This window comes from Paramisgurnus dabryanus, chromosome 13 (assembly GCF_030506205.2).
Source record: "Paramisgurnus dabryanus chromosome 13, PD_genome_1.1, whole genome shotgun sequence".
NCBI classification, from domain to species: domain Eukaryota; kingdom Metazoa; phylum Chordata; class Actinopteri; order Cypriniformes; family Cobitidae; genus Paramisgurnus; species Paramisgurnus dabryanus.
Genome location: NC_133349.1, coordinates 31,803,536 through 31,830,141, shown reverse-complemented (window position 1 = coordinate 31,830,141; position 26,606 = coordinate 31,803,536). Strand labels below are relative to the sequence as shown.

General features: G+C 37.6%; 1 protein-coding gene across 1 annotated transcript in view; it reads right to left on the bottom strand.

Moving 5' to 3' along the window:
* The window catches only part of grik2 (glutamate receptor, ionotropic, kainate 2), a 257,567-nt gene that overhangs the window by 22,076 nt on the left and 208,885 nt on the right, over window positions 1-26,606 (bottom strand). The window contains exons 12-14 of the mRNA XM_065246360.2: window positions 26,446-26,564; window positions 23,538-23,755; window positions 9,064-9,289 (exon numbers count right to left, since the gene is read on the bottom strand). Coding sequence (XP_065102432.1) covers window positions 9,064-9,289; window positions 23,538-23,755; window positions 26,446-26,564 — 563 coding nt within the window. The remainder of the gene's footprint in view (window positions 1-9,063; window positions 9,290-23,537; window positions 23,756-26,445; window positions 26,565-26,606) is intronic.

The window sequence follows — 26,606 nt, the reverse complement described above, 5'->3', positions numbered from 1 at the left end:
TCACTGCCTACAATAGTAGCCTTTAATAATCTCTAAATAGTTATTTTGGTTCAACTTAAAAATTGGCTACATGGCCTAGATGGCATCAGCCGATATAAAGAGTCATATCGGAATCTGAGGTACATTTTGATGAAAGGTTACAAAGTCCATCTTTTATTTTTAAAAGATTGTGAATCATTACCAGTAACTCCAGCATTGTCAATTAAATAAAAGTTACTTTTAGGTGACTTTTAAACCACAATGCAGAATCAGACAACACAGAGCAATAAAGTATTTTCATTTAAACATCTAATTAACCAACACAGTAGAAGCAGAAGGTTCAAACACTGACCCTGACACTTTGATTGTTACATCGCAGTTTACCTATTAATGCACACTGACGACTGAGTACTACTAAAGTCAATGAGATATATGTTAAATAGACTGCTGTATGGTAAAGGCAGCATGCCTATGTTGACTGCTTTCAAAAGGGTAGGATTAGCAAATGGAAATGGCCTGAGTTGTGGTGTCTGGCAATGACACACAGGGGAGTGATGATGCTAAACATCCTTTTCCATGTGCCCTGCATTTGCACTACACAATACAATCCCAGAACACACACCATAAGGCAGAAAACACCCTCACTGGGAGCTCTGCTCGACAGCCCACATGACGGATTTTAACCCGCGTGAGTGACAAACCGTAAACATCTGTGAGAAGAGGCTCCCGAGAGCTAGATTTTTCTGTCCGCGAGGAGAAGCCAGCTAAAATGGATGCCATCTAAAAACCATTTAGTCAATGAAGTATGATTAAATTGAAGTATATTATCAGGACACTTGCATTAAAATTCAAGACTATAGCTCATTTCGCTTACTCTCCGACACATATTGCAATACATGTGTGCCGGCTTCAGTTTCAATCTGTTTAACTGGTATCTAAACAACTACTGAGAATCAGGTCCTAAAATCCAAGCATGTGACACTATTTTTTAATCAGTTTTTCAGATGAAAATGTTTTATTTCACGTGTTTTTGCAAAATGGAGCAAATTTGATCCACCCCTTTTTTTTAAAGAAGTATGGATACACAAGACTAATTATTGGATACAGTACAGTAGGTCACCAATGAGGACCAATATTCAGCACCCCTGTGAAGAAATGTAGCAATATCTTTTTTAATCAGAATATTTCTCAGGGTACCACCTCAGTGATTTACTCTATGGACCTTTACATCCTAATATTTTGATGGCTTGATAATGATACATGTAGTTTATTTATCAACCACAATGGAAGACTCCTTCACTATATCATTCAATGTGTTAGTGTATCAAATATACCAAAATATTAACTGTTTTTGATGCTAAACTTCCTGCGAAGTTAAACCTCATTAACATTATTAGGAAAAAAGAGAATACAGCATTTGGATTTATATTCAATACACCTTTGTTGTCACTTACACTTTTAAAAGTAATTGACCAAATATATAAATTTTTTGTGGAAGTAAGCAAACAATAATAGGTAAAAATAACACAAGAGAGAGAAAACACTTGTGATTTTCTCACGTTCCAGGCACATTGTGGCCAGTTCATGTAGGCATATGCTTCATTTATTAGGACCTATTATGCAAAATTCATATAAACATGGTGTTTGGACATAAATGTGTGTCAGCAGTGTATGTACACAATCATCATATTATGAAAAAAAGTTCCAAGTTTTTTAAATCCCCATAAAACCGCAAAATCAAACCGTTTTAATTTTCTTAGCAAAGTAAAGTCACATTGACAGACTCTACTAAAATAGTTTCCTCTTTATGTAAGTTGTGAAGTAGGAAGAGGTATTGCAGTATTTTAGTCTAATTAATTATTCACACGAAAGACACAATGCACACATGCGTAGCCAGTTTGAAATGCATAAAATCGTGCACAGAGTATATGTGACCAGTCACGGAAAGTAGTGACACCCTGTAAAGCCGTTTTGAGATACAGATGTTCTAGCATCATATGTAGTATTTTATGACAGAAGTCCGAATGACAACATGCAAAAATAAACATGACTTTTTTCCTTGTGTTGATGACAAGTTTAATCCAGTCTGTTTCAGATGTGTGAATCATCCAATGACCATTTTTGTCCACAAATGCGTATAATCTGTGAAATATAGATATATAGTCTATTGTTTACATCAGATTTCGCATGCATGTCTGGTAATACAATATAATATACAATCTGAGAACTATTTACATCGTAACATGTAAGGGTATATGCTTTTACACTCCAGTAATTTAGGTTCTGTTAAACACATGAACCTGCCTTCAAAGTTTGTATTTAAAATAGGGAGGTAGTATTATAGACAGGGCTTAAAAACGAAAAAAATTATCAATCGTTTCACTCCGAGCAGAATCGATATTTTAACGTTTCCGTTTTTGTGTTCCTCATTGAACATTTACGTTCCAAAAACGGTTTACTTAGAAAAAATACCGGTTAATAACGTTATTTTAATTCAGGCTATACTTTAACAAATGCATGCATACAGACTAATTTTCACACAAAAATAATAACATAATAATAACATGATATAACTAAACTTCAACATTTCATTAATTGTTAAAACCACAAAAGAAATACCTGCATTCATTTTAAGTATAAACCAAGGGCGTAGGTTTGATTCTGGCATTGGTGGGGACATAAATAAAATGGTTGCATTGCAAAAACTGTTTATCACCGTTTACTTGACACAAACAACAGACAACTCAGTATGCACTTTACTCAGTAACATCTGACTCGCCACCCCCGGCCATCCCAAATTTATAATAAACAATTCGTTATGTCCTAGAGCAGTGGTTCTTAACGTTATTCCTGGAGGCCCACTGCCCTGCACATTTTGTATGTCTCCCTTATTTAACACACCTGATTCAAATCATCAGCTCATTAGAAGGGATCTTCATGAACTGAACTGAGTCTGTCAGATAAAAGAGACACACAAAATGTGCAGGGCAGTGGGCCTCCAGGAATAACGTTAAGAACCACTGTCCTAGAGCCTAATAAACAGTAACTGTTTAAGTCTTTGTCAAAAAAAAAAAAAGAAAATCACATTGTAAGATATAACCATATTTACTTTATAACAATGAAGAATATGCAATTAATATTTAATTCTTAATTTAATTTTGCCAAAAAAATCCCAGTGTTGAAGTTGGTACGTATATCATGCTGTTTCCTGAACAACGTTTCTTAACGTTTCTGTAGTTCACATTAAATCTTCTTTTCATTAACAGGCAGTTAATCAGTGTGAAAAAAAATAATTTTAAGTTTAAAATGCAACCTTACATTATGTCTACATCTGTGCAAGTAATGACCACAGTGCAGTTATGTAAAGTATTCAGCAATCATGACATGAATTCATGTTTTTACCATGTTGGGGTTATTTTCTTTCATGGATTAGGGACCCTCTAAATAACCTTGCCACCCCATTTATAAAAGGTTGACAAAACTTTGCAACTCCTCAGGTTAACATGGGATTGTCGTGTATTGGTGAAAACACTGTCCTTGAATCATTATGGGACACAACTTGTTCCGTATTTTGTGAATGAAACAGTTACAGTGAGTATAATAATACTTTCTTCCTCACTTACCTGTAGCCCGAATAACCACGCGCGTCTTGTTGAGTGAACTTTGGCGCGTTGTACAAAGTGAAACCATCCTATCACACGTAGCGAGTAAAGACAAGCCCATAAAGTGATGTGATTTAGAGAGGCGGGACTCATGAAATGCTAATCCAATCATATTAGCAATGTGATTAGAGAGGCGGGACTAAAGAAATGCAAAGCCAATCATATTAGCGATGTGAGTTACGGAGGCGGGCATTGCAGAGAACGAAAGCTGTTAACCGTTTGTGTACCACATAGAGCGTCATTTTTACAGAACGGGATTACAAAAGATTTCTAGTCTCATTTAAATGATTCCTGAAAAAAAATATAATAAGTAAAAAATAGAAAACACAAGAATAAGAAGGACATTAGTGGTTATATATAAATACAGATTAATTGTTTGGTCGAAATTATTGCTAGGGACAATTCAGTCTTCCCTGAATATTGCTAGGGACATGTCCCTAGCGTCCCACCCTAAATATACGCCCATGGTATAAACAGCTGAAAAAAACGACCCGTTTTCAATCATGTCTTTTTCTGGTTGAAACCGCAGCATACTCTGCTGGATGTTTATGTTAAATGTGCCTCTGTAAGTTACCCTGAGTGATTCCCGGCTACTGTACTTCTCCCCCACATCCTTCAATATTGCAGACAGACTTGTTAAGACAGCTTGTCGTAAGAAAAATAATAACGAAAAGGAATTTCTTGGTGGCGACTCATCTAAAAAGTTATTGACAGTGGTATAAGTCCCCTGGCTTTTTTGAGTTACAGTTTGCATCTTCATATTTCCAAGCAAGTTTTAACTTAAACATACCTCTGAACATTTGATGGGTAGCTTTGTGGTTATTTAAGACAAATGCTATCGGGCCGGAGACTCGATGACTGCTGCGCGGGCATTTCACTCACGCTATGTGTCAAAGTCACTCACGCTTGATGCGTCAAAGTCACATGTTGTACTGTTCAAATCATGATTGGTCACTGATAAGTACAATATTAAAGAAAACGATAAAATAACGTTATTAACCGGTTAATGGTAATTTTAAATAAACGTTTCTGTTCAGAACGATTAAAATTGATTTTGTTTTCGTTTTCGTTTTTGTTCCTGTAAAAATTTCGTTCGTTTCCGGTTTTCGTTTTCGTTCCTTGAACCGGTTCAGAGCCCTGATTATAGATAATCCAAACAGCGCTGTCGAAAACGTGAAGTCCTTTAGGGATGTAACCAATTGCTTGCTCGTTCCTCCATCTGCAATGACTACATGGAAAATATTGATAGACAAAACATGTAGCCAATTATATAAAGAATTCTCTCTGTAACTTATGTGTGTTTGGACTCATGCTGAGCTGCAAGAACTGACATAGAGACGACGTCAAAGTACCGCGAGAGTGAGTCGAAATTAAACTACTCCGTAAGATTTCTTGAAGAGCTCTCGCGGTACTTTGACGTCATCCGACTGCGGCGCCGCAAAAAGTCAGTGACGCGGCTGACGTAGGACGCGGCTGACTGTTATTTGTTCCGCCCCGGCTTCTTTTATTTTTCTTTTGTTTTGTGTGCTGAAGCTTAGTTTACAGTCTGGGGAGACCCACGCTATAAGTTTGAAAAAAAAAAGTAAACATGTCTGAGGAACAGGGCAGCCGCGTCACTACAGTCACGTGACTTCACGCTTGAGCCGGAAGAGAAGACAATTCTGAATAAAGTCGTAATTTTGGTTTTTTTTGGACCAAACTGTATTTTCGATGCTTCAACACATACAAGCTGACCCACTGATGTCACATGGACTACTTTGATGATGTTTTTATTACCTTTCTGGACATGGAATCCGTACATAGATTTTCAATGGTTGGGACAAAAGCTCTCGGACTAAATCTAACGTTAAAGGTCACGTTCTTCCTGATACCATTTTTTAAACCCTAGTTAGTGTGTAGTGTTGCTATAATAGCATAAATAATACCTGTAAAATGATAAAGCTCAAAGTTCACTGCCAGGCGATATATTTTCTTTAATAGAATTCCTCTTTAAAAGCCTACAACAAACGGCCGGTTTGGACTACAGCCCTCTATTTCCTGCTTTAATGACGTCAGTAAAACAGTTCGTTGACTAAACTCCGTCCACATGAATACGTCAGTCACCAGCTTTGGCTCAAACGGCTCTGCTAAGCTAAGCTGCTATCGAATCACAGCACACTAAACAAACTACACAATCACAACTCAATACGTATTTCTGAAGGAGGGACTTCACATAACAAGGAAGACATCAGCCTGTTTTGAGGACAGTGAAAACAGCGCTATACAGATAAGTAAATTGTGTGAAAAATACCGCGTTTTTTTACACGTGAAACATGAACACATGTTATATTGCCCACTATAAATACAATCAAAGCTTCAAAATCACAGACAGAACAGGAGCTTTAAAACATCTTAAACTGTGTTCCGAAGATGAACGGAGGTCTTCCAAGTTTAGAACGACATACGGGTAAGTCATTAATGACATTATTTTCATTTTTGGGCGAACTATCCTTATTTAGTAGTCACGCTGTTCCCTTTGGGGGCAGAGGCGAAAACACAAGCTTATACAGTATGTAAATATACACACATACAATGACGCCCCCCGCTGCATGCTAGAATCTCCGGAAAAACAAGCCGATTTCAACCGCAACATGTACACTTTTAAATATACAAAAACTGCTATCTCAAACATGGAGAGGCTTCTTCGTGATCTCAACTAACAGATTCTGCAATAAAACGAAAATCACAAAAAAAAACCTTTGTTTCTCATTATCTCGAAACTTGTGCTGCCGACTTGTGTCACTGGTTTCCGTGACGGGTCACATATATTTATACACTATTATAAACACAACAATTTTGTTTTTGTCCCTATTTTTCTTGAGCTTAACTTATGTTCTATTCTATGTACACAAAAGGCCTATTGCTCTCAAATGTTGCTCACAAATCTGTCTAAATCTGTGCTAGTAAGAACTTCTCCTTTGCCAAGATAATCCATCTACATCAAGATGTTGATTAGACAGCATGATTATTGCACAGGTGTGCCTTAGGCTGGCCACAATAAAAGGCCACTCTAAAATGTACAGTTTTATCACACAGCACAATGCCACAGATTTTGCAAGTTTTGAAAGAGTGTACAATTGGCATGCTGACTGGAGGAATGTTCACCAGAGCTGTTGCCCATGAATTGAATGCTCATTTATCTACCATAAGCCATCTCCAAAGGCATTTCAAAGAATATGAAAGTACATCCAACCGCAAGACCACGTGTATCCACACCAGCCCAGAACCTCCACATCAAACCCCTAGACAGCTGCTGCAACAATCGGTTTGCATAACCAAAAAAATCTGCACAAACTGTCAGAAACCATATCAGGGAAGCTCATCTGCATGATCGTCATCCTCATTGGGTTCTCGACCTGACTGCAGTTCCCCGTTACAGACTTGAGTGGGCAAATGTTCACATTCGATGGCATTTGGCACTTTGGAGAGGTGTTGTCTAAACAGATGAATCCTGGTTTTCATTGTACAGGGCAGATGGCAGACAAGCGTGTATGGCTTCATGTGGGTGAGCGGTTTGTTGATGTCAACACTGTGGATCGAGTGGCCAATGGTGGCAGTGGGGCAGGTGTATGTTATGGACAACAAACACAGGTTAATTTTATTTTGAATGAGTGAACAATATTTGAGAGAACAGGCATTTTGTGTACATAGAAAAAGTTCAGCTAATGAAAAATGGGGGTAAACACTAGTTCTGGTTCTGTAATTTTACTGGTCAGAAAATGTGGTGCATTTTAGATTATTATGCCCCCGGCACGTATCAAGTCAACATGTTGACTAATCTCTGCTTTAAAACTCAATGAAAAGATCAGACGTATAAAGCCACAGCACACTAACTTCAGTGCATTAGTATTCAGGAAGTGAAATGAATCACTGGATTGATTGACATGCTGTCTGGCACTGGAGGTGCTCAACGGGCCTTTGAGTCTCACATCATGGTGCCACCTACATCCTTGGTTATTTTGGTCCCTTGAAAGCAATTCTGCACGTAATGGATCATGCCGTTTTATATGCGATACGATCCCATGCAGAGGTCATTTGTTTTGTAGGTGTAGTACTGAGGTAATTTCCACGTTATTCTGCAGCCATTTCCTTCAGCTTTTTCCCCACGCATGTTATATAGAATGCTGTATTATTTTTTTCTTTTGATACTCAGAATGTCACCAAAAATGTTAGTGTGAATTACTAGTATACAGTTTAAAGTCTAGTGTGGCAGAAAACATAGAAACCCTATTATACTTTCTACAAACCTGTGGAAGGGAAAATGTTTCTTGTTTTCAGAAGTCTACAGCAGTGTTGCATACAATTGTAGATGCTTTCAGGCTGAGTCTCAGTGTGGACTCTTTCTTTCTGACACAGCCCAGAGCTGCATGTATAACAGGATTAAGACAATCTGCTAGTGAGACTGATAATCTCATGCACAGAAGGGGAAATGGCTCAGTTTCTCTTTTCATTTATTTATCTCATCCATTCGTCTATTTCACGCACGTTTGCCTCGGGCTCCGCATTTCAGCACATTCACTGAGCCGCTAAAGAAAAGCTGAGTGCCGTTAAGAGACGCTAACCTCGCCGGTTCACCTTTACCAGACAGAGGCAGACAGCCATTAATCAAAACGAAATGAAGATTTGAGTTGACGCGGCAGTCGGAGAGAAACATACTTTCAGGAGAAAACGGCTCTGCACAACATTTCAAGGTTAAATCTGTTTGATGATTTGTGTTTGCTAGAGGTTGCGCAATTGAGTACTTTCATGAGATGTGAAATGTTTTCGTGTGAATTTCCAGATCTCGATAGAAATGTCAGTGACTGATTATTGATTAGGTCAATGACGCAAACATTTGAAAGGGGCATTGATTCAATCGCTGTTTGAAATATTGATTGACAACAGAAGAGGCACTGTTGCATTAGGAATTTTAGGAGCTATAACATTTATACCTATGGCACCATTTAAAACCAACTTTAAAGAAAGACGTACACTGTAAAAAATCTTTGCTACTTTTCTTCTGGTTTTGTTTAATCAACTCAGATTTACAAAATAATTGTAAATTAAAAGACTTGTAAATCTGAGTTTGATTTAACAAAAAATGAAGGCAGCAAATATTTTTTTACAGTGTAGATGTGAAGAATAGAGATCTTGTATCAATCTAACAGCATTTATGTACTTGTCTGTACATTATCTGCTTATACAACTGTTTACCAAATAAATATGATATATTGATCAGAGTTATTTTAAGATTGGAAAAAAAGAAAGTGTAAAAGTGAAATGAGAGACATGAAATTACACAGATAGGAAGAAAAACATTTGCTATTGAAGGGTTATCCAGGATGCCAATGCTCAGTAAATTGTTTTACCTAATGGTGGGTGGGTGAATGAATGAATGTCTTACCCATAGGTGTACCAACTCCATAAGCCTTGGAGTCGATGAGTCCTCCTATCTGTGTGAGGTTGCAATTGCGTTGAGTGACAAACTCGATGGTGGTGGATTCCATGAGGAAAGCGTAATCTGATGTCAGGACACGCTGGATCCCCTCCTCGATGCTCTTCACCATGACCGAATGTCTGCGACTGCTCATGAACTCCCACATTTTATCATATGTGGAGATCTTCGTTTTCTAGGACAGAAGCCAAATTCATTGTCAGACTTTTTAGAAACATATACTCTGTCTTTTAACCAAGAATGAAGAAGTTTAAGTTTTACCAAGAGCGAATTGCTAATGTTTGAGAGTTTACCTTCTCATGTTCTTATTTCATTTATGTTTTTAAACTTCAAAAACTGAAAATGAGAATAAGCTGAATAAATAATAAACCTATTTTAACTAGCAACAATATGCAATGTCATCTGAGCTATAGTATGTTTATAACCAAGAATTTTAATACTTCACATTGAAATAATTTATTTTTTATTTTGATTGAACACATGGCTTGTAAAAACACTAAACGTGATCACTTAAAACACTATGCCGTAATCTGACAAAGCCCAACAAGTGACTTTTATGTCGGGTTTCATTAGGCCATTGTGAACTATAGGCTTTAGGAAGAATTATACGGTATGTTGGTAAAAATAATATTTATTTCAGCTTTGCATAATTACTACGACATAAACAAATCTGTTTATTACTAATCCTGACTAATCTCCGAAACTGAAATGTAAGATGACAGCATGCAAAATTTAAGATTCAGAACAGTACAACAACAAACGAAACCCACAATCTACATAAATATTCATGTTAGTTGCAGAAGAAATTGGTGCAGAAGAAATTGGTACTCTTTATCCATTTTAAGTCTTTTGTTGCTGCGAGAACATCTGATGGCATTTGAAACCTAATTAAGTCACATACTCAAGGTCCTGCTGCCATTATTGTGTGTAATGACTTTTCCTGGCTGGTCGATATTTTAGATCAACTGGGTGATTTGCCAAGTGCCTATCAGAATCTTCTGGAGTTACCCTTGACAAATCAGCCAATTGAACATGCAGACTACTGCTGCTGATGAGGCAAAACCATGAGGGATAGAGAGAAAGAGAGAGAGAGAGAGAGAGAGAGAGAGAGAGAGAGAGAGAGAGAGAGAGAGACAGACTAAGGAAAAAATCAAGCATTCCAATGAGCTGTGTAATAATGCATTTTAAAAAGTAAAATTTATTCATTTGAAATTTATAAATTGAAATTCGCTATTTTACATCTATTTTAAGTCTTTAACTCTTCAGACAACACAGATAACTGAAATCTGCCACAAAGATCATGGATTTGTTAAAAAAAGACAAATGTGTCTTCGCTTGAGAGAAACTTTCAAACTGTGTCCTACACTCTAGTGATATGCCAATCTACTGACTACACAGTAATTTTATGAAGTCTGTGAATGAACTGAGGCACTAAACATAGGCAGTGAGTCTCTTAATGTTATTTATAGATATCACACAAATAGCATGAAATAGAACTCATTTATTGCTCATCTAATTCTAAGAGTCTGACATTGGCATGTTGCTAAAATAATGACACAATAAACCAGGTGGCTAGTTTAACTTAAAGGGTCAATATTTTATTGCTTAAAACAACATTATTTTGTGTATTTGTTGTAATGCCATGTGTTTGCGTGGTTTATGGTAAAAAAACGCATTATTTTCCACATACCATACATAAAAAGCTCATCGCTCTGAGAAAGCACTGTGTGATCCAATTGGCTAGCTATCCAGTGCATTGTGTTTGGCAGAACACCTCAATTGCATGAAAGGAAATGTGACGCTCCTTACCATGTTTGAAAGATTGGGATCAATAGTGAAAGCCAAGAGATAATATCGCTTTTATTGCCTTATCAATACAAGCCTGAATCTGACCCAGAAAACATAGATGACCAAGCTGATCGATCAACTTTCCCAGCGCAACTTGAGCAGAACTTAACTCTTTCTCCGTCATTGATGAGACAACTTGTCAATTAAGAGAAAACGCTTCGCTGCCAATGAAGAGAATTTCCGGCTTTCCTCAATACCGCTATTATCCACCAGGGGCGCACTTCCGCAACTTATACAACCCGGAAGTAACTCCTCACATGAAAGAGAAAGAACTCTGTGTATGTTTGTGTGCATCTGATCTCTATCAAAAGTCGTTCACAAAAATGGAATTATCTCAGATTTTTGCTCAAAATTTTGTGTTTTTGAAGAAACCTACCCATATTTGAGAGGTTATAAAAGAGAACTAATGAAGATAGGATGAAATTATAATTTTTTTTAAAGCGGGGGGGGGGGGGGGTCTGTTCTTTCATTTGATATATATTGTTTGTTTATATATTTAAAGAAGAACAATTTTTTGGAAGGCATTAAACTTTTGTGAAAATCATGAAAAACACTGGCGGGGAAAGAGTTAAAAGATTGGTAAGGTAAGGAAACTAAAACATTAAAACCACGTCTGCATTTGTAATAGTAGAAACGACAAACACGTGCTTACTCTACACTGCTCAAGTTTGAATCTTCAATAGTAAATTCTTTAAATATGAAAACATAAACTACATGCAGGCTGTGAATCACAAGAGCCAAAGTGTACTTGCAAAGTTGGAATTGCTCCACTTTTTAAGCCTTTGTGAACATCCACCCTTGTACCCCATGTTCAGAAAGTACAAAGTAGTTTGCCTTTCGCAACAATACATACAGCGTCTCCACGACATGGTGGCAGCAACAATACTACAGCACGAATGAAAGTTACACCCTCTATCTTTGCATATACAATAGGGCAGTGTACAGTAAATGTTTTAAGGCGGCATAGAGGAGGCTTTACTACACAAAGAAGATCTCTTTGTTTTTGAAACTCACACTTTTGAAACTTTACAGATCTTCTATATGCACAGACATATTTTAACACTCTAAACACAAAGGAAAACATGAAATCTGGTCATATGATTCTTTTAATAAAATCATAATACCCATTTCCACAAAATTAATTTAAACTTGAACTGGGTGAACATTACAGACAAAGCTATAAACTTGATTTGTTGAATTTCACAAAAAAATCATACTTTTTAACTAAGAGGAGTGTTTTCCATAAACAAAGTTTTACGTTTGTGCTTAGGGGAACACCTACCGGCAAATAAGGGTACTGCTATATTTGATGAGAGAGTTCAGCTTCATGTATTTTAAATACATAAATTAAAACTGTTTTAGCCTTAAGTCTACCCATTAAAATATAAGATTCTCATATTTCCATTTCATTAATAGCTCAACAAAATCATAATCGCCTCTCATCTGGGGAGGCAGTGCCCCCCCAAACGCTGCATATGATGCTTTCTGAAAGAAAAGATGTCAGTAATATGCATTGCAATTGTGTTTGAACAAAAAACCAATAGAAATGTGTTACATCAAACTATATTGTCTAAGCAAAATGAAGAACCTTAAAAAAATTAGTGCACATTAGCGCATTATCTGCATGCTATGAATCATTAGTTAAAGGTGCAATGTGTACATTTTAGAAGACAGACATGCAATATAATATCCATAACTAAATTATCAGTGGTGTATAAAGACCTTACGCAATAAACTGTATTGTTTTTATTACAATGAACCATTTTATCTACATACACCACGGGTCCCCTTCCATGAAAGTCACCATTTTGTGCCGCCATGTTTTTACAGTAGCCCTAAATGGGGAAACCATCTCCATTCCCTACTCCCATCAAAAGAAATGTGAGCTCTTTGAAGGGTGTTGGGGATTTATTGTTTTGGATCTGCCTTGGCGAAGTGACTGACTGACCTTTTACCTTAACAATGCTGCAGGTGCGAATGAAATCCAGGATACAGATATTTCAATTATTTTTAATATTACTTGTCAAATGTTGTTTATTTTTGTCTTATTTTAAACTGATTTGCTTCATTCTGCTTGGTGTTTATAGTAGATGCAGCGTGTTAATAAACAAAACAGTTACTATTAGACACTTTTCTACAATGTGGATTAGCATTTACTACCTTTTAACGTCAGATCATTATTAGGTATAACATTAAAATAAAGACAAACTGTATAACTATTCCACTTAGATTTGTATGTAAAGTCAAATTCCCCCGCCATATATTCTTCAAAATTCGTTACCCAAGATCACATGATGACAAACAGAACTTACTTCATTGAAGTGACCATGGTAATGAGTTTATTTGCATTAAATATAAAATATAATCCTTATGCATTGGTTTACATTAAAAAGATGATTCACGTAGATATAAAGCAAAGCTTATTTTGTATTAGGTTGGATCAATACAACAATGTAACATAGACTTTAGGTTGTCTTGACTCTTAACACTCGAGCAGTTTAATAATCCAGCACACGATTCTCACGAAGTGTGAGATGACAGTAATCATTTGTCATTATTTCAGTTTCCCTCTCATGTTACTCATGGTGTGATTTGTGATTGTGTGCATTGATTAACATTCTGAAGAGTTCACACTTCTTAATCTGTTCATGGTTCTCCATCTAATCGAAGCCTTGATTTGGTTTACTGCGCACTACAATCAGACACACAACACTGACACTGCCCTTACATCTCTGTGATTCAGACAGATGAAAAATGAAACAAATATGTTCTTTGACTGCGAGACAAAAGCTTGAGGTCCTGGTAAACAGACATTATTATGGAACAGACTTATAGAAAATCAAAGCCGTCTGGAGTATACAAAAACAAATAACACAAAGGCCTAAAATTGATCAATTTAGGGTAAAAGGAAAAAAGATGATGATTTTGTTTAAGAGAATTTTCCAGACTGAATAAATATCCAGCACAGATGGACTAAATGTATACAGCAGCATTTTAACAGTGTTCATTCATCTGTTACAAATGGATGATAAATGTTAATGTTCTTTGTGGTGAATAAGGTCTGTGTTCTGCAGATGCTACACTATGACAAAAATATAACTACAGAGGCTTACAATTATTATATTGTAAGGGCGCGTTCACATTATCCCAACCAGTGGCGGTTCTAGACGAATTTCACTAGGGGGGCCAAGGAGGGGCCAGTGTTTTACCAGAGGGGCACATAAAAAATGGCAAGAAATTATATTAAAAGATTATAGGGGTGGTTACAGGAATTAGTTTAAGACAGGACTAGGCCTTAGTTTAATTAGGAAATATAACTAGTTTTAACAAACATGCCTTACTAAATACATTACTTGTGTGCATTTTGAAGCAAAACAAAGGGCACTGGTGTATTCCCTGCTGAAAAAACAGCATACCAGCAAGACCAGCATATGTTGTGTTTTGCTGCTGGTATGCTGGTGACCACCAGCTAAACCAGCATCAAACCAGCAAAGACCAGCATAATTCCCATGCTGGTCCATGCTGGTTTGATGCTGTTTTTTTTCAGCAGGGTTTTAAGATATGGCATTGCGAGTTGTTTTCCGTTTAGACAGCTCTTACATTTATTTTAGTCTAGGACTAGTCTAATCCCTTTCCGGGAAACTGCCCCGTAAAATTTATTTTACTTTACAATCATATAAATATTTATTTAATAAAAGAGTGAGTGCAGGTGCAAACGGGGAGCTGGGCTCTTTTCTAAAGCCACCCAACCGAAAATCATGCAAGCCTTCTCAATAAACTTTATGAAATGCAAACTTTTATAAAGACAAATGTTTGTTTTAGTTTACATATAAATACACATTGCTAGAAAGTTAGGGACCACAATCTAATCAGTATTTAAAATAATATTTATTTTAAATTGTAAAAAATTGTATATGTAACATTTAATTATATTCCTCCAATTTTATGCACGTATATGTAAGAGCATAATTACAGCGCTTTTTACAATGCGTAAACTTTAAAAAGTTAGCGAGATGTTGGTTTTGCCGGTGGTTGATGAGTAACAGCTGTGAATGATCACCGCGCTTAAGCAGCCACGTTACAGGAGAACAAGTGAACTGTGTCCCAATGTGAAGTGAGCTAGAGTCCTTACCAGTGCCCAAACCTGCATACACATTCTCAACATCGGGCGATTGAGAACGAATTGAGACACTCGCCGAGCAGCACCTGCAGCCAGCTACAGTGGTTGGGTGCGCCGCTCTAATTTGCCCGTGTAGAACGTTGCGTCGCATTAGTTCCGCTTTTGGCGCTCGCGTGTAAAATCAAAATAAATTTATACTTTTTATTTGGTCAGCACGGGGTGGCCACAGGGGTGGCCAGGGACATGTCTACAGAGGCACGGGCCACCCTTGGCCTCCGTGTAGAACCGCCACTGATCCCAACTAAATGAACCAGCGCCCCAAAGCCTGGTTTGTAGTGTTATCGCTCTGTACCATGGCCAGGCGCGGTTCACTTAGGTTCGGGGGTAGAATGCACAGTGCACAATATGAATGCACAATAGCGCGACCACTCACCGTTATCTGCCTTCGTAAAAACCTTACGTTAATTTTTTTCATAGTGCCCTCCAAACAAACAAACTTAACTAAGAAGACACAGCATTACAGAGCTTTAGGAAAGATGAGATGAGGTCCTGTTGTTGACTACATTTATATTCTGGCAAATGGCAGTGACAGTGATGACTTGATTGCAGAAAATTTCCACCAACAATTGAAAAGTATGCTATACTCACTTTACTGCACTTAACCTTTGTCTAACTGAGAATTAAACTGCCATGAAAGAACTTCAAACCACAGGACACATATTAATATTTACATTCGTCCATTTGACAAACGCCTTAAACAGAACTTGCATGCAGTGCATTTCAGCCAGACATTTTATCATAATGATATGTGTTCACGATAGCAGTCTCCTGTATCCAAAGTTAAAACATCAGCAGACGTATAAATCTATATATATTTAAAATTTTGTATTATTTGTTCATCTGCTAATATATTGTCTGTATTACCTTACCTATACAGTAAATGTGCGTGCACGCATCTAACTGTTAATAATAAATCTGACACAGTTATTCAGCGATGCTGTGTAGATTTCTCTTTTAGGTTTAGATATTCCACTGAGGGCGTGTGCACTGATGGAGAACAGACCGAAACAAACATCTTCTGGCCTGACCTGCACCTCAGACACTGGTAATGATGCTGGAAACTGCAGCAGACAGGTGGCTGTCCATTTTAATTCACATTCTCATTATACTGACATACACAGAACGGCATACGCAGTCTTTGTGGAGCTACACCTCAGTTCTTACTGGTTTACACACACACCTCAATGCAAAAAAAATGTAAAGAAGTTGCAAACTATTTGTTTAACAAAGCACAGGGTGGGAGAGAGAGAGAGAGAGAGAGAGAGAGAGAGAGAGAGAGAGAGAGAGAGAGAGAGAGAGAGAGAGAGAGAGAGAGAGAGAGAGAGAGAGAGAGAGATTATGTGACTTTTTAAGTGATTATGTATTAACGTATGCAGATGTTTGAGTCTTTATTACCTAATGGTCTTTGATTATGGCTTGTATAAATATATAAAATAAAATATTTTAGATGTAAAATATGCAGAGCTCAGACCCAAAACCCTCTAAATGCATCTGATTCGTTTTCTTGTAATTTAGCTTTTTTATTTTTTACTCTTAACGGATACTAACAAACCGGTATATCTGAATGGCCCAAGGCTGGGATAATGCTGATTTGAAGCACAAGTATTAGATGAATGTATAATACATACTGAGAGCATTCGGTTAAAGGCTGAATCCGAAAGCTGTAAAATGCTTCCTTAGGAGGCAGCATTCCAAGCACGTCCAAATCCAATGTAGAGTTTACTTCCTGTCTCCTGAGATACCTTCATCATCTTGTCCCACAATTTTACGCATGGGATGTGATTGGTTAAGAGTTAACAAAATAAAATGGCGGCCAAGAAGCAGCTGTAGCACAAATTTAGCCTAAATAAAGTTGAATATTGTAGTTCAAATATGGGATTAGTTATCACAAAGGCGCTCTCTGTTAATATTTTGAGCAGAATTTTATTACGCTGCCTATGAAGTCTGTCCGAATGCAGTTCTCTGAGCTGCCATCATGCCATCAAGGTCATTGTCTCATGAGGCACCGACACAATAATGGCCGTTTCACACGGTACGCGGTAAGCGGCAAAATCGCCGCGCGGCTTCAGCTTTTCTCTTGTATTGGAAGCGTTTTGTGCAGTATTTAGTCTTCAATGGCGCCTGTCATGAAGTACCATGTCCGGAGAAGGATTAGGATTTTGGGTGCACAAGCAAGGCGTGTGGAAAAACTCCGCTTCACCTCTGTAACCGCCCCCGTTTTGCCGCTTTCCGCACGTCTCCTATTGATAAAGAACTAAACACTCGCGGTTGCCGCGTACCGTGTGAAATGGCTTTAAGTCAGCTGCATAAGCTTTCGGACGCAGCCATGATTAGCAATTTTTTGACGGAGGTGGTGTTTAGCGGCTTTTACATCTGAGCTCCATATTGTCCTCCTTCTAATGAAAATGTTGGAAGTAAGTAAGATATTTTATGTTAATGTTGAGATTGACCTAAAATGTTACCTTTATCGTACATAATACAATATATACATTATGTAATAATAATATAATGTAATAGCATTATAAAAACAATTATACCATATAAGTAACATATTCCTATTGTTTATTAAACATTTATTAAATTATAAATGTATAAAAAAGATTTAAAACATAAATAAAAATATTTTAAATATCTGGTAAAACGCAGCAGTTGTCTGTTAGATACAGTGCTAAACATTTCACAAGCATTCGCAAGATTTGCCTTGTACCCATGGCTGAATCACAAGGGTGTGTATGAAGATGATTGTGTCTCTCTACAGGTGGGTTAGATTACATCAGGAGCTGTGATTCACTTCACCTCTATCTCATCTCTACAGTCCAGGGGTTCTCCCACATGGGAGCACAAGACAGAACTACTCAGTGCCATTGGATCAGAGGAAGATTGGTCTGAAAATACGAGAATCTGCTAGTAAGGGGGTTTAAACTGAGAACTGACTGCATGTTTCATCTAAAACCCCCAGAACAAATTCAAAACAAGATGAAAACGGCGGCTGTGGGCAGGAATGAGTTTCTCACTGGTGGAGATTGGTAGAAAATTATTCTAAACAAATGCAAAAATGAAAATGACTAAATTACCTTTTATTTTAATCAATTTGCAAGTAACGTAATTTAATTGCGTATGATTTATAAAAATTATGCATTTATTCGAGCTTGTTCCATGTAGCATATGCCAGAAGAGACATATTAAACCCACATTTGACTCAAAATTGACCAATCAAAATAAATATGCAAATCTGTTTCCAGCAAAAATGAACATGAAAACTCAGAAGAGGGAATTTATTTAATTTGCTTTCGTACATATAAAGTATTATTATCAAAGGAAGGGCTTTCACAGATTAGTCGACAGTTTCATAAGCTATCGAGTACTTAAGCATGCATCTTGACAGCGACCAAGGATATTAAACTACACGAATTTGGTGTTTCTATTACAAACTATTTCAAATCGGTTGGGTGAAGATGAGAGAACAGATCTGGTATTGTTATTACTGTTAGAGACAATAATGTGAAATGTGGAGGCTATAATACATGTGGAGGTTTATATACTGTATACCTGTTTCAACTGAATTTTATTTTGTATACTTGCCCATAATATGTGCACTTATCGCAAAGATGAGAATGTTAAGGTGACAGTGTTGCATGTCAGTCTATAACATTTATAATACTCTATATTCTCAATACTTTGTAGTATTGTTGTGTATGCAGCCAAAAAAAAAACATGATGCAGTTTAAGATATTCACTTGTTAACTACACAAAGCATAAAACAGAACTGCAGAAACAACTGAGAATGAAGAAGAGGCAAAGTTCAAATAAACTTAATTTGTTTCAAATTCAAGCCTCTTTTTAATCACCATCAATAAAATGTAATAATGATTTATAATCAATATTCCCAGCCATATCTATTGGAGCCACTGAAAAAAGTCTACTTCTGCTGATCAGCTTGCTTTATGAACAGCTTCTGAAACTCATCCATCTTGTCTACGTCTGTGCTGTTTGGCTAGCAGAGTTTAAATACAGAATGATTGTTTCCTCTAGATCTTTAATACAAAAGATGAAAACAAATCTTTAAACAACATAATTGTTGCAAACATTGGGCTATCAAATAATAACGCTCTTCATTTCTTTTTCTGAATGGCAACATAAACCAAGAGCAGTCAATTAACTTGGGTATTGTTCAGTCGCATAACCCCCTATTCATTTCTAATCTTTCCATTCATCTATTCGCTACACCGCTTGTCCATTCTTGGGGTCCTGAATCCTTCAGAACCAATCTGTTTAGACAATTAGCTTTCGGTATCACTTTAGTGCATCATTAACTTACTTGCAGTTAACATAAGTGGAAAGAGAGCAATATTCCACTTGTTTATATTAAGGGCTGGGATGGTGATCTAAACACGATAATGTGTCATTTATGATCAAAACTGCTTCAGGACATTTGGGAGAGATCATCCGTGTATTGAGCATACATTTCAACAAAATGGATCTGATGATAAATCTTCACTGTATTAAGGGCAGATTTGATCAATATTTTATATTTAATCAGGCTCTTGTACAAAGCACCATTGACTCTCACGAACTGTAGTACAGAGAGAGATGTGACTGAGGAGCAGAGGTGTGTGACCCTCTGTGTGTGAAAGGTTGCCACATATTGTTTTGATACCGAAAGATACAAGAGAAAAAAGAAAGCAGTCGGACCGCTGTCTCGGTGAGCTCTCCACTGCTCTTCTTTTTGATCAGAATATCTTTTGAAGTACAGAGTGTGGCGCACTAGACGTGACGGATATTAAGATGCCTTACAGCAGAAGAGGACAAAAGAAAGCAAAGCTCCAGAGAGTTGAAGGACTATATCAGGCCGAACCCTTGGCTGCGTTCACCACCTGCTTGAAAATATTCTATAATTTAATGTGTCAGCTTCAGGCCATTGTGTTCAGTACAGGACACTTCCAGACGGTGGCAGCCAGAATTGACTATAATCTTCTTCTGCTTTGACTTGTTTGTTAACACAATGAGGAACACTATGCCATATCTCAGTGGCATTTCGGTTTCTGTTAGAAGCTATTCGGTTTTTGAAAGCTATGTTAGGCTAAGAAGTTTTATAATAATGACATTTCTGCAAACTTTGCCCCGATGCATATTCTTCACAAACACATGAAAGCGAATGCTTCTTCCAATGCAAGCTCAATTTCATGCTTCCTCATTGATGTCAACAGCCTTTTCTTTAAAAGGGTTACAGGTTCACACTGGGAGCACAAGCCGCACAATGTTTGCATTTCTGAACCATCCATGTATTTAACACTGTCAGAATGGTAAAAAATGGCAGTTTCAGCCGCATAAAGAAGCTTTGGTGTGTCCCGCGCCTTAATCTGTTACATTAGTGGTAAGAAAACAAGGTCTTCTGCCAAATATATTCTTTAAAAGATGTAGAACATCAGGGAATAAATAGAAAATTATAAATAAAATAAAACCAAGATAGCTGTCAGAAAAACTATAACAAACATCTGCATATGTATATAAACATGTACACCTGTGTACACCGGTGGCATGTCAATCGGCGGCCAGAAACATACTCTTGAGAAAGATTATGTTTAAAATGATGTCGCCTCCTATAATGTTACACCTTTGAGTCAGGCGTGACATGATGCATACAGACATTTCTAACAAAACACATATGACTAATGTTGAATTTGGAGATTTGGACTGAAGGGTTTATAATAAATCTATTGCATGGTTAGTCAAGACTAAATAGGAATTTAAAACATGAACGTGCTCTTAATCGTTTTACTTTACCTTCATGACGCTTTTTGTCTTCTCTGTATGGATAGCTTTAAATCATATCCATATATCAAGATGGATGTCGTTAGGCACATCAACTGCACAGACCGACTGAATTAACTCTTTCCCCGCCATTGACGAGATATCTTGTCAATTAAGAGAAAACGCTTCCCCGCCAATGACGAGATTGTCTGTCTTTCCGCAATACCGCTATTATCCACCAGGTGGTGCCCTTCCGCAACTTTTTAAACCCGGAAGTATTGCCCTATGGCAAGCTGCTGCATGTCCGTGTCTGTTTTAAAGATCGCTCTGAATGGGATCTCTATGAAAAGTCCGTCACAAAAATGGAATTATCTCTGCTTTTTGCTCAAAATGTGGTGTTTTTGCAGAAACCTACCCATATTCAAAAGCTGATTACAAAAGAACCACTGAAGGTAGGATGAAACGTTTTTTTTTGTTTGAAAGCAGAGGGTCTATTCTTTCATTTGGTATATTGTATGCTTATATATTTAAAGAAGAACATTTTCTGCAAGGCATTAAACTTTGGTGAAAATCATGAAAAATGCTGGCGCTGGCTGGCAACTTTTTTTAAAAACGCTGGCGGTGAAAGAGTTAAAGTATTGTGAGATCAGACTGCTTGTTATGCTTTCAAATGGCTTTCGCAGCACAATGGTGTCACTCGCCAAATTGTTTGTGCAGCGCCTCATGAAGTTAAAAGCAAGGGGCCCCCCTAGTGGTTCAAGGCCCTACGCATCTTGCGTACCCTGCGTATAGGGAGGATCAGCTCTGTGTACCTTTTAGGTACAGAAATGTTTACATTTGGTACCTTTATTTACTTTGGGGTACTAGTATGAACACTTGGTACCTACTTAGTGTACCTCTGAGGTACTATTGCTTTTTGAAAGGGTACCACCCCAGTGAAAGCCAGGGACCATTTTTTCTGACAGTGTACAAAGTCATCAATATAAACATATGTCCTGTTTATGCATTAGCCTTCAATACATAAAAAATGTAACAAAAATGCCAGCATGTAACACATTTGGCTCTTTGTGTGGAGTATGTTTCTGAGTTAAACCCCACACGGTGCCCACACAGGAGTCATTTTTATTCGGTGACTGCACTATATTGAGGACGTTAACAGAGTGATCAAAGCAGTAAAATTGTAAGCTCGCATTAGTACAGTCATTCAACTCAAACTCCCCAGTGCCTCATCAAGTCAACCCGCTAGCGGCTATACCAATAAACCTTCATATATTATTGAAATCACTTTTTCAGCAATAAAGCCCAAAAATGCTACAAACTGCAAGTGCTTTGAAACCTAGAGAACACTGCATTTGAGATTTCTCAGATCCTCATACAGGTGGCTAGACATAATAGCAAAGTAAGGCCACATCATTCCATTTTGATTTCATTAGCTTATGAAAGACGATAAGAACTTTATAATGAAATAATTCAGAGAATCAACAATATTATTTTCTAATTGTTCCATAAAGCACTTTTGTAAAGGTGAAACAAAGCCTCTTCTTCCTCAAAACATCTCAGTATAGAAAGGTTACTAGATGGTAGACATGGTTTTCAAATGAAGCATTAATATAATGAAAGAACCTTTCTTTCGAAAGCAGTTGTGTTCTTGCTGTTATTGAGTACTCTGACTGTCTTTCTGCAGTATATTATGCAGAATCAATAAAGGCAGTTTATCAAGCCGTCAATCACTCAATACATCAGCACCTGTAAAGACTGTAGCACGTCTTTAGCCATCAAAAACATCTGCTTTCCCTTAAGGACATCTCACAGAGATTATAGGGGGTTGGCATGGCTGCCGTTCACAGTTCTTTTCTATCGCTAATTTGATGCATTTCATAGTGTAACATGATATTCACAACTAGATAAAGAACATAATTTTGTGGTCAATAAACCTTTAATCATCTTGAAGATATACAGCAGAGACAAAGAAGAACCATGAAAACACAAGCATTTTGTAACTTTTATGTTCAGCTGGTCATAAAGGCAGGAATAATTAAAAGAATAAACCACTCAATGACTTGATCTGAGTGAAAAAATACTGACTTAATAAGTGTCATGTGTGGACATTAAAACACCTTTAACCTGACCCTTGTGATACATGCTTTCAGTTTAAAGTAGAGTATAAAATCATCATCCTTATTTTGACGCGTATCACATACTTAAGGATCCCTAGCTTTTACTTCTAGCCTACTAAAGTAACCGCTGAGTGACTTCAGTATAGTTGGAATATAAAACATGACATTCTGATTTGTTCACACTAGTTTTCAGGCAGCACTTTTACCATTTCATCATTACTGTAGCTTTATAAAAAGCCAAATTAAAAGCTAAACCACTCTTTTGTGTTATTAAGAGTTTCCCTTTATAGTCCACATTTTGTTCTTTACAATAAAACATCACATTGCCCATATTCATACAACTAGCCTCAGAATTATAAAGGTCTTTGCACCACCACACATAATAAAATTAAAAATACTTTTGAATAGAGAAAAGAGAAACCTTTTGAATATTGCCAGTTGTTAACTTTTCTGATGATTCAATTGGCAAGGCTGTAAATAGTAATGTACAGTAGTATTGATATGGGGTTATGATAGACCCAGCTTACCTTAAAGAACGTCATTGTTGAGCCATCCTCCACCACACCATACTCGATCTTAGTCTGTTTGGCCAGATCATCTGCCGAGTCGATGGGAGATTCCATTCTCTCCACGGTGAGGAAAGCAGCTAGGTTGGCCGTGTAGGAGGAGATGATGATTAGGGTAAAAAACCACCAGATTCCCCCTACTATCCTGGTAGAAAGGGCTTTTGGCATGAGCTCAGATCCTAGTGGAGAGGAGCAGAGATGGTGGTCAGGACAGAGCATGGATCTCGATGTGAGGACCAGCACCTGATGCTCAGGCCTGACCTAGTCCTGCCCATTAAGCAGTTTGGCACTGCGATTGGCAGGGAAAACACTACCGGGCTAAATGTGATCTGAGCCCACGATAAATTGACCACATCACACAAGTCAATGGAGGTGGTGATTCACTTATTAGACTTTTTTTTTTTAATCTAAAAGTTTAACCAGTGATAAACTGACTCTCAGCTCTCTTGTATGTACTGAGGGAACTTCAATCGGCTTGTTAAAAAATAGGTATTTCATTTCACAGCCCAAGTATACTATTCCGTTATCACTTAATTGACTGGTCACCATGGTCATGCAGAAGATATTGATCTATAGATGTAAGAAAGGTCAATAACTTTCAGGAAAAGAAAAAGATGTCCGAGGGCAACATTGCAGGGAAATAACCTGCATTTCTTCATAAGTATTATGAATCTGTCGTAAGCTTGTGTCCAGCACACTCCATGGCATAATATAATAGACTGTACAGAAGATTGGCCGTTACATGAATAACAATTAAGTTTGAGGTTCAATCTAACCTCAACAGACTTGAAATGCTTCAAGGTTCTATCATTCAAGCCAAGAGTTTGGATGTAGAAATCTACTTACAGACTGAAAAAAGGAAACATCTACATGTAAATCTCAGTAAAGAAAATAAGTGCCCCACAAAAAGAGTTGAATGCTCACCCCAGTGGCCCTGTGAGACCTGTGGGCTCTGATTGTACAATGGTCAATGTGACCGAATAACCTGGTTGGGGCTGACTGTCATGTACCCAAGGTAACGTCATGTCCAAGCACGCCATCCCACAGTTTTCTGGGAGCTGACAAGCCATAGGCAGGGGAGCCTCTCTACATTGTAGTGATACTCATACATCATGGAGACATGCAGACAATTGTCAAACACAGACCCTATTCCTTTTAGGCCTAGTACCACATCTTCCCACCTCAGTAGGCTAAAAGTAGACACCCTACAACAGTGGGGCTCAAACCTGCTACTGGAGATGTATCTTCAGATCAAACCAGAATAAAACCTATATGAGCCAGTTACTTTTAGTCTTTTGGTTCGTTTCATACATTTCCCATCTCTTACTTAAAGCAACACCAAAGAGTTTTTAACCTTAAAATAAAGTTTCCAAAAAAGTTTCAGTCGTTCATCCACTCGAAACAGGGTGAACGGCACTTTCACATTCGCTTTGCAGCCCTCTATCGGCCAAAACCGCACTAAAGAAGTTTCCAACCGTCGGGTCGCGGTCCTGTAGTTTGAGTGAAAACTACAAAAACTTGCTTTACGGCAGACCTACTATCCAATCAGAGCCAGCTTTGCTGCAGTAGGCTAAATTATTTACGACAGTGATAATGGACAATTACTCTTCCAACCTGTAGGGGAAGCAAAGAGCAAAAACTCTTTAGTGTTGCTTTACTTAAGACTTACACATGTGACATTATTTCCAAGATGATGACAACCAACTCTTGGATATCATGGGAGCACGTAATGATACTTAATAAACAGTCCCTCCAGAAAAACGCGATTATGCGATCGCATGACTCAATGCATAATCAGCCCAAGTCTGCATATTTATGCGAGGGCCGCATTTTTTTTTTGTTGCAGATTTTTGCTCGCAAAAAATGCGGGTCTTGCCTGATTTCATATTCCTTGCATTTTCTGAGCAAAAAGTCATAAATTTCTTAGAGAAAAATTTTAGTTAGACTAAGTTCCTCCCTTCGTCTTTGTGTGGAACATGGAATTAGAGTTTATTTGAAAATGGTATTTTAAAAGTAAACTCTCCAGGAGCAGAACTGCGCACCCCTGTTGCTGGCATTATACCATTGGCCAATAACTAAATCAATTGATTACAAACCATAGTGATATATGCAGATATGCCATCAGAACTGCATCATTTTACAAGGTCGCAAGTGTTTAGTAATTATTTCCTGTTCTAGCTGGTTTTTAATCTTCTGCTGTGCATTCTTTAAAGAATAGATTTTACGAAGACATTCTCCATTAACATTAAAACTCAATCCTGGCTGTGCTTCATTCCATTTTATAGATGCAATGCAACACAAAATATAACCCATGCTACTGTGCAAACAAAAGGCTGGAATCCTTCTTAACCTAACAAAATGCTATTTGTCTAATGCAACACATAGGCATGCAAGTTGCATGTGACATTGTCCCTTAACCATTTCAAATCACATCCATAGCCTTTTGTATGTCTCGGTCGGTCATCTGCATGCTGCAGATGAGAAGATGTGGCATCAGGATTAAGGTTCAAAATAATGAATGTCAGTCTATGACACAGTCATATATTTTCTTTCCCAGTCATTCTACGAATATATCATTTTGATTACTGTATGGTGCAGAAATTGGACTTACCTGCTCTGAACCCGAATGTGTGTAAATTGAACTTAAATTTAGCATGCATTACTTTTGATCCTCAACCTAGAGATCACAGATAAACACTCTCAAGACCCTCACAATCCCATTCATACCATCACAAGCCAGCAATTCATATGCTTCTAGATCTACATGCATAGAGGCACCCATGCATCATAGTGGGCCTGACAAGAGCAAGTTTGGACCCCCAGCAAAAGAGTGGGACATGTGCTAAGAGGGGCAGGCAGAGGCGTCTACCTTGCTGCATGAGAGCTCCAACTCCGAACCAGAAACTATTAAGCAGAGTGAAATTGTTTTCAACCACGTCCGAGTCCGGGTTGCACGGGTGGGGGTTATACCATTCGTAGGGACTAAACCTGTGGTAGTCAACACAAAACACACACACAGAAATTTTAGAA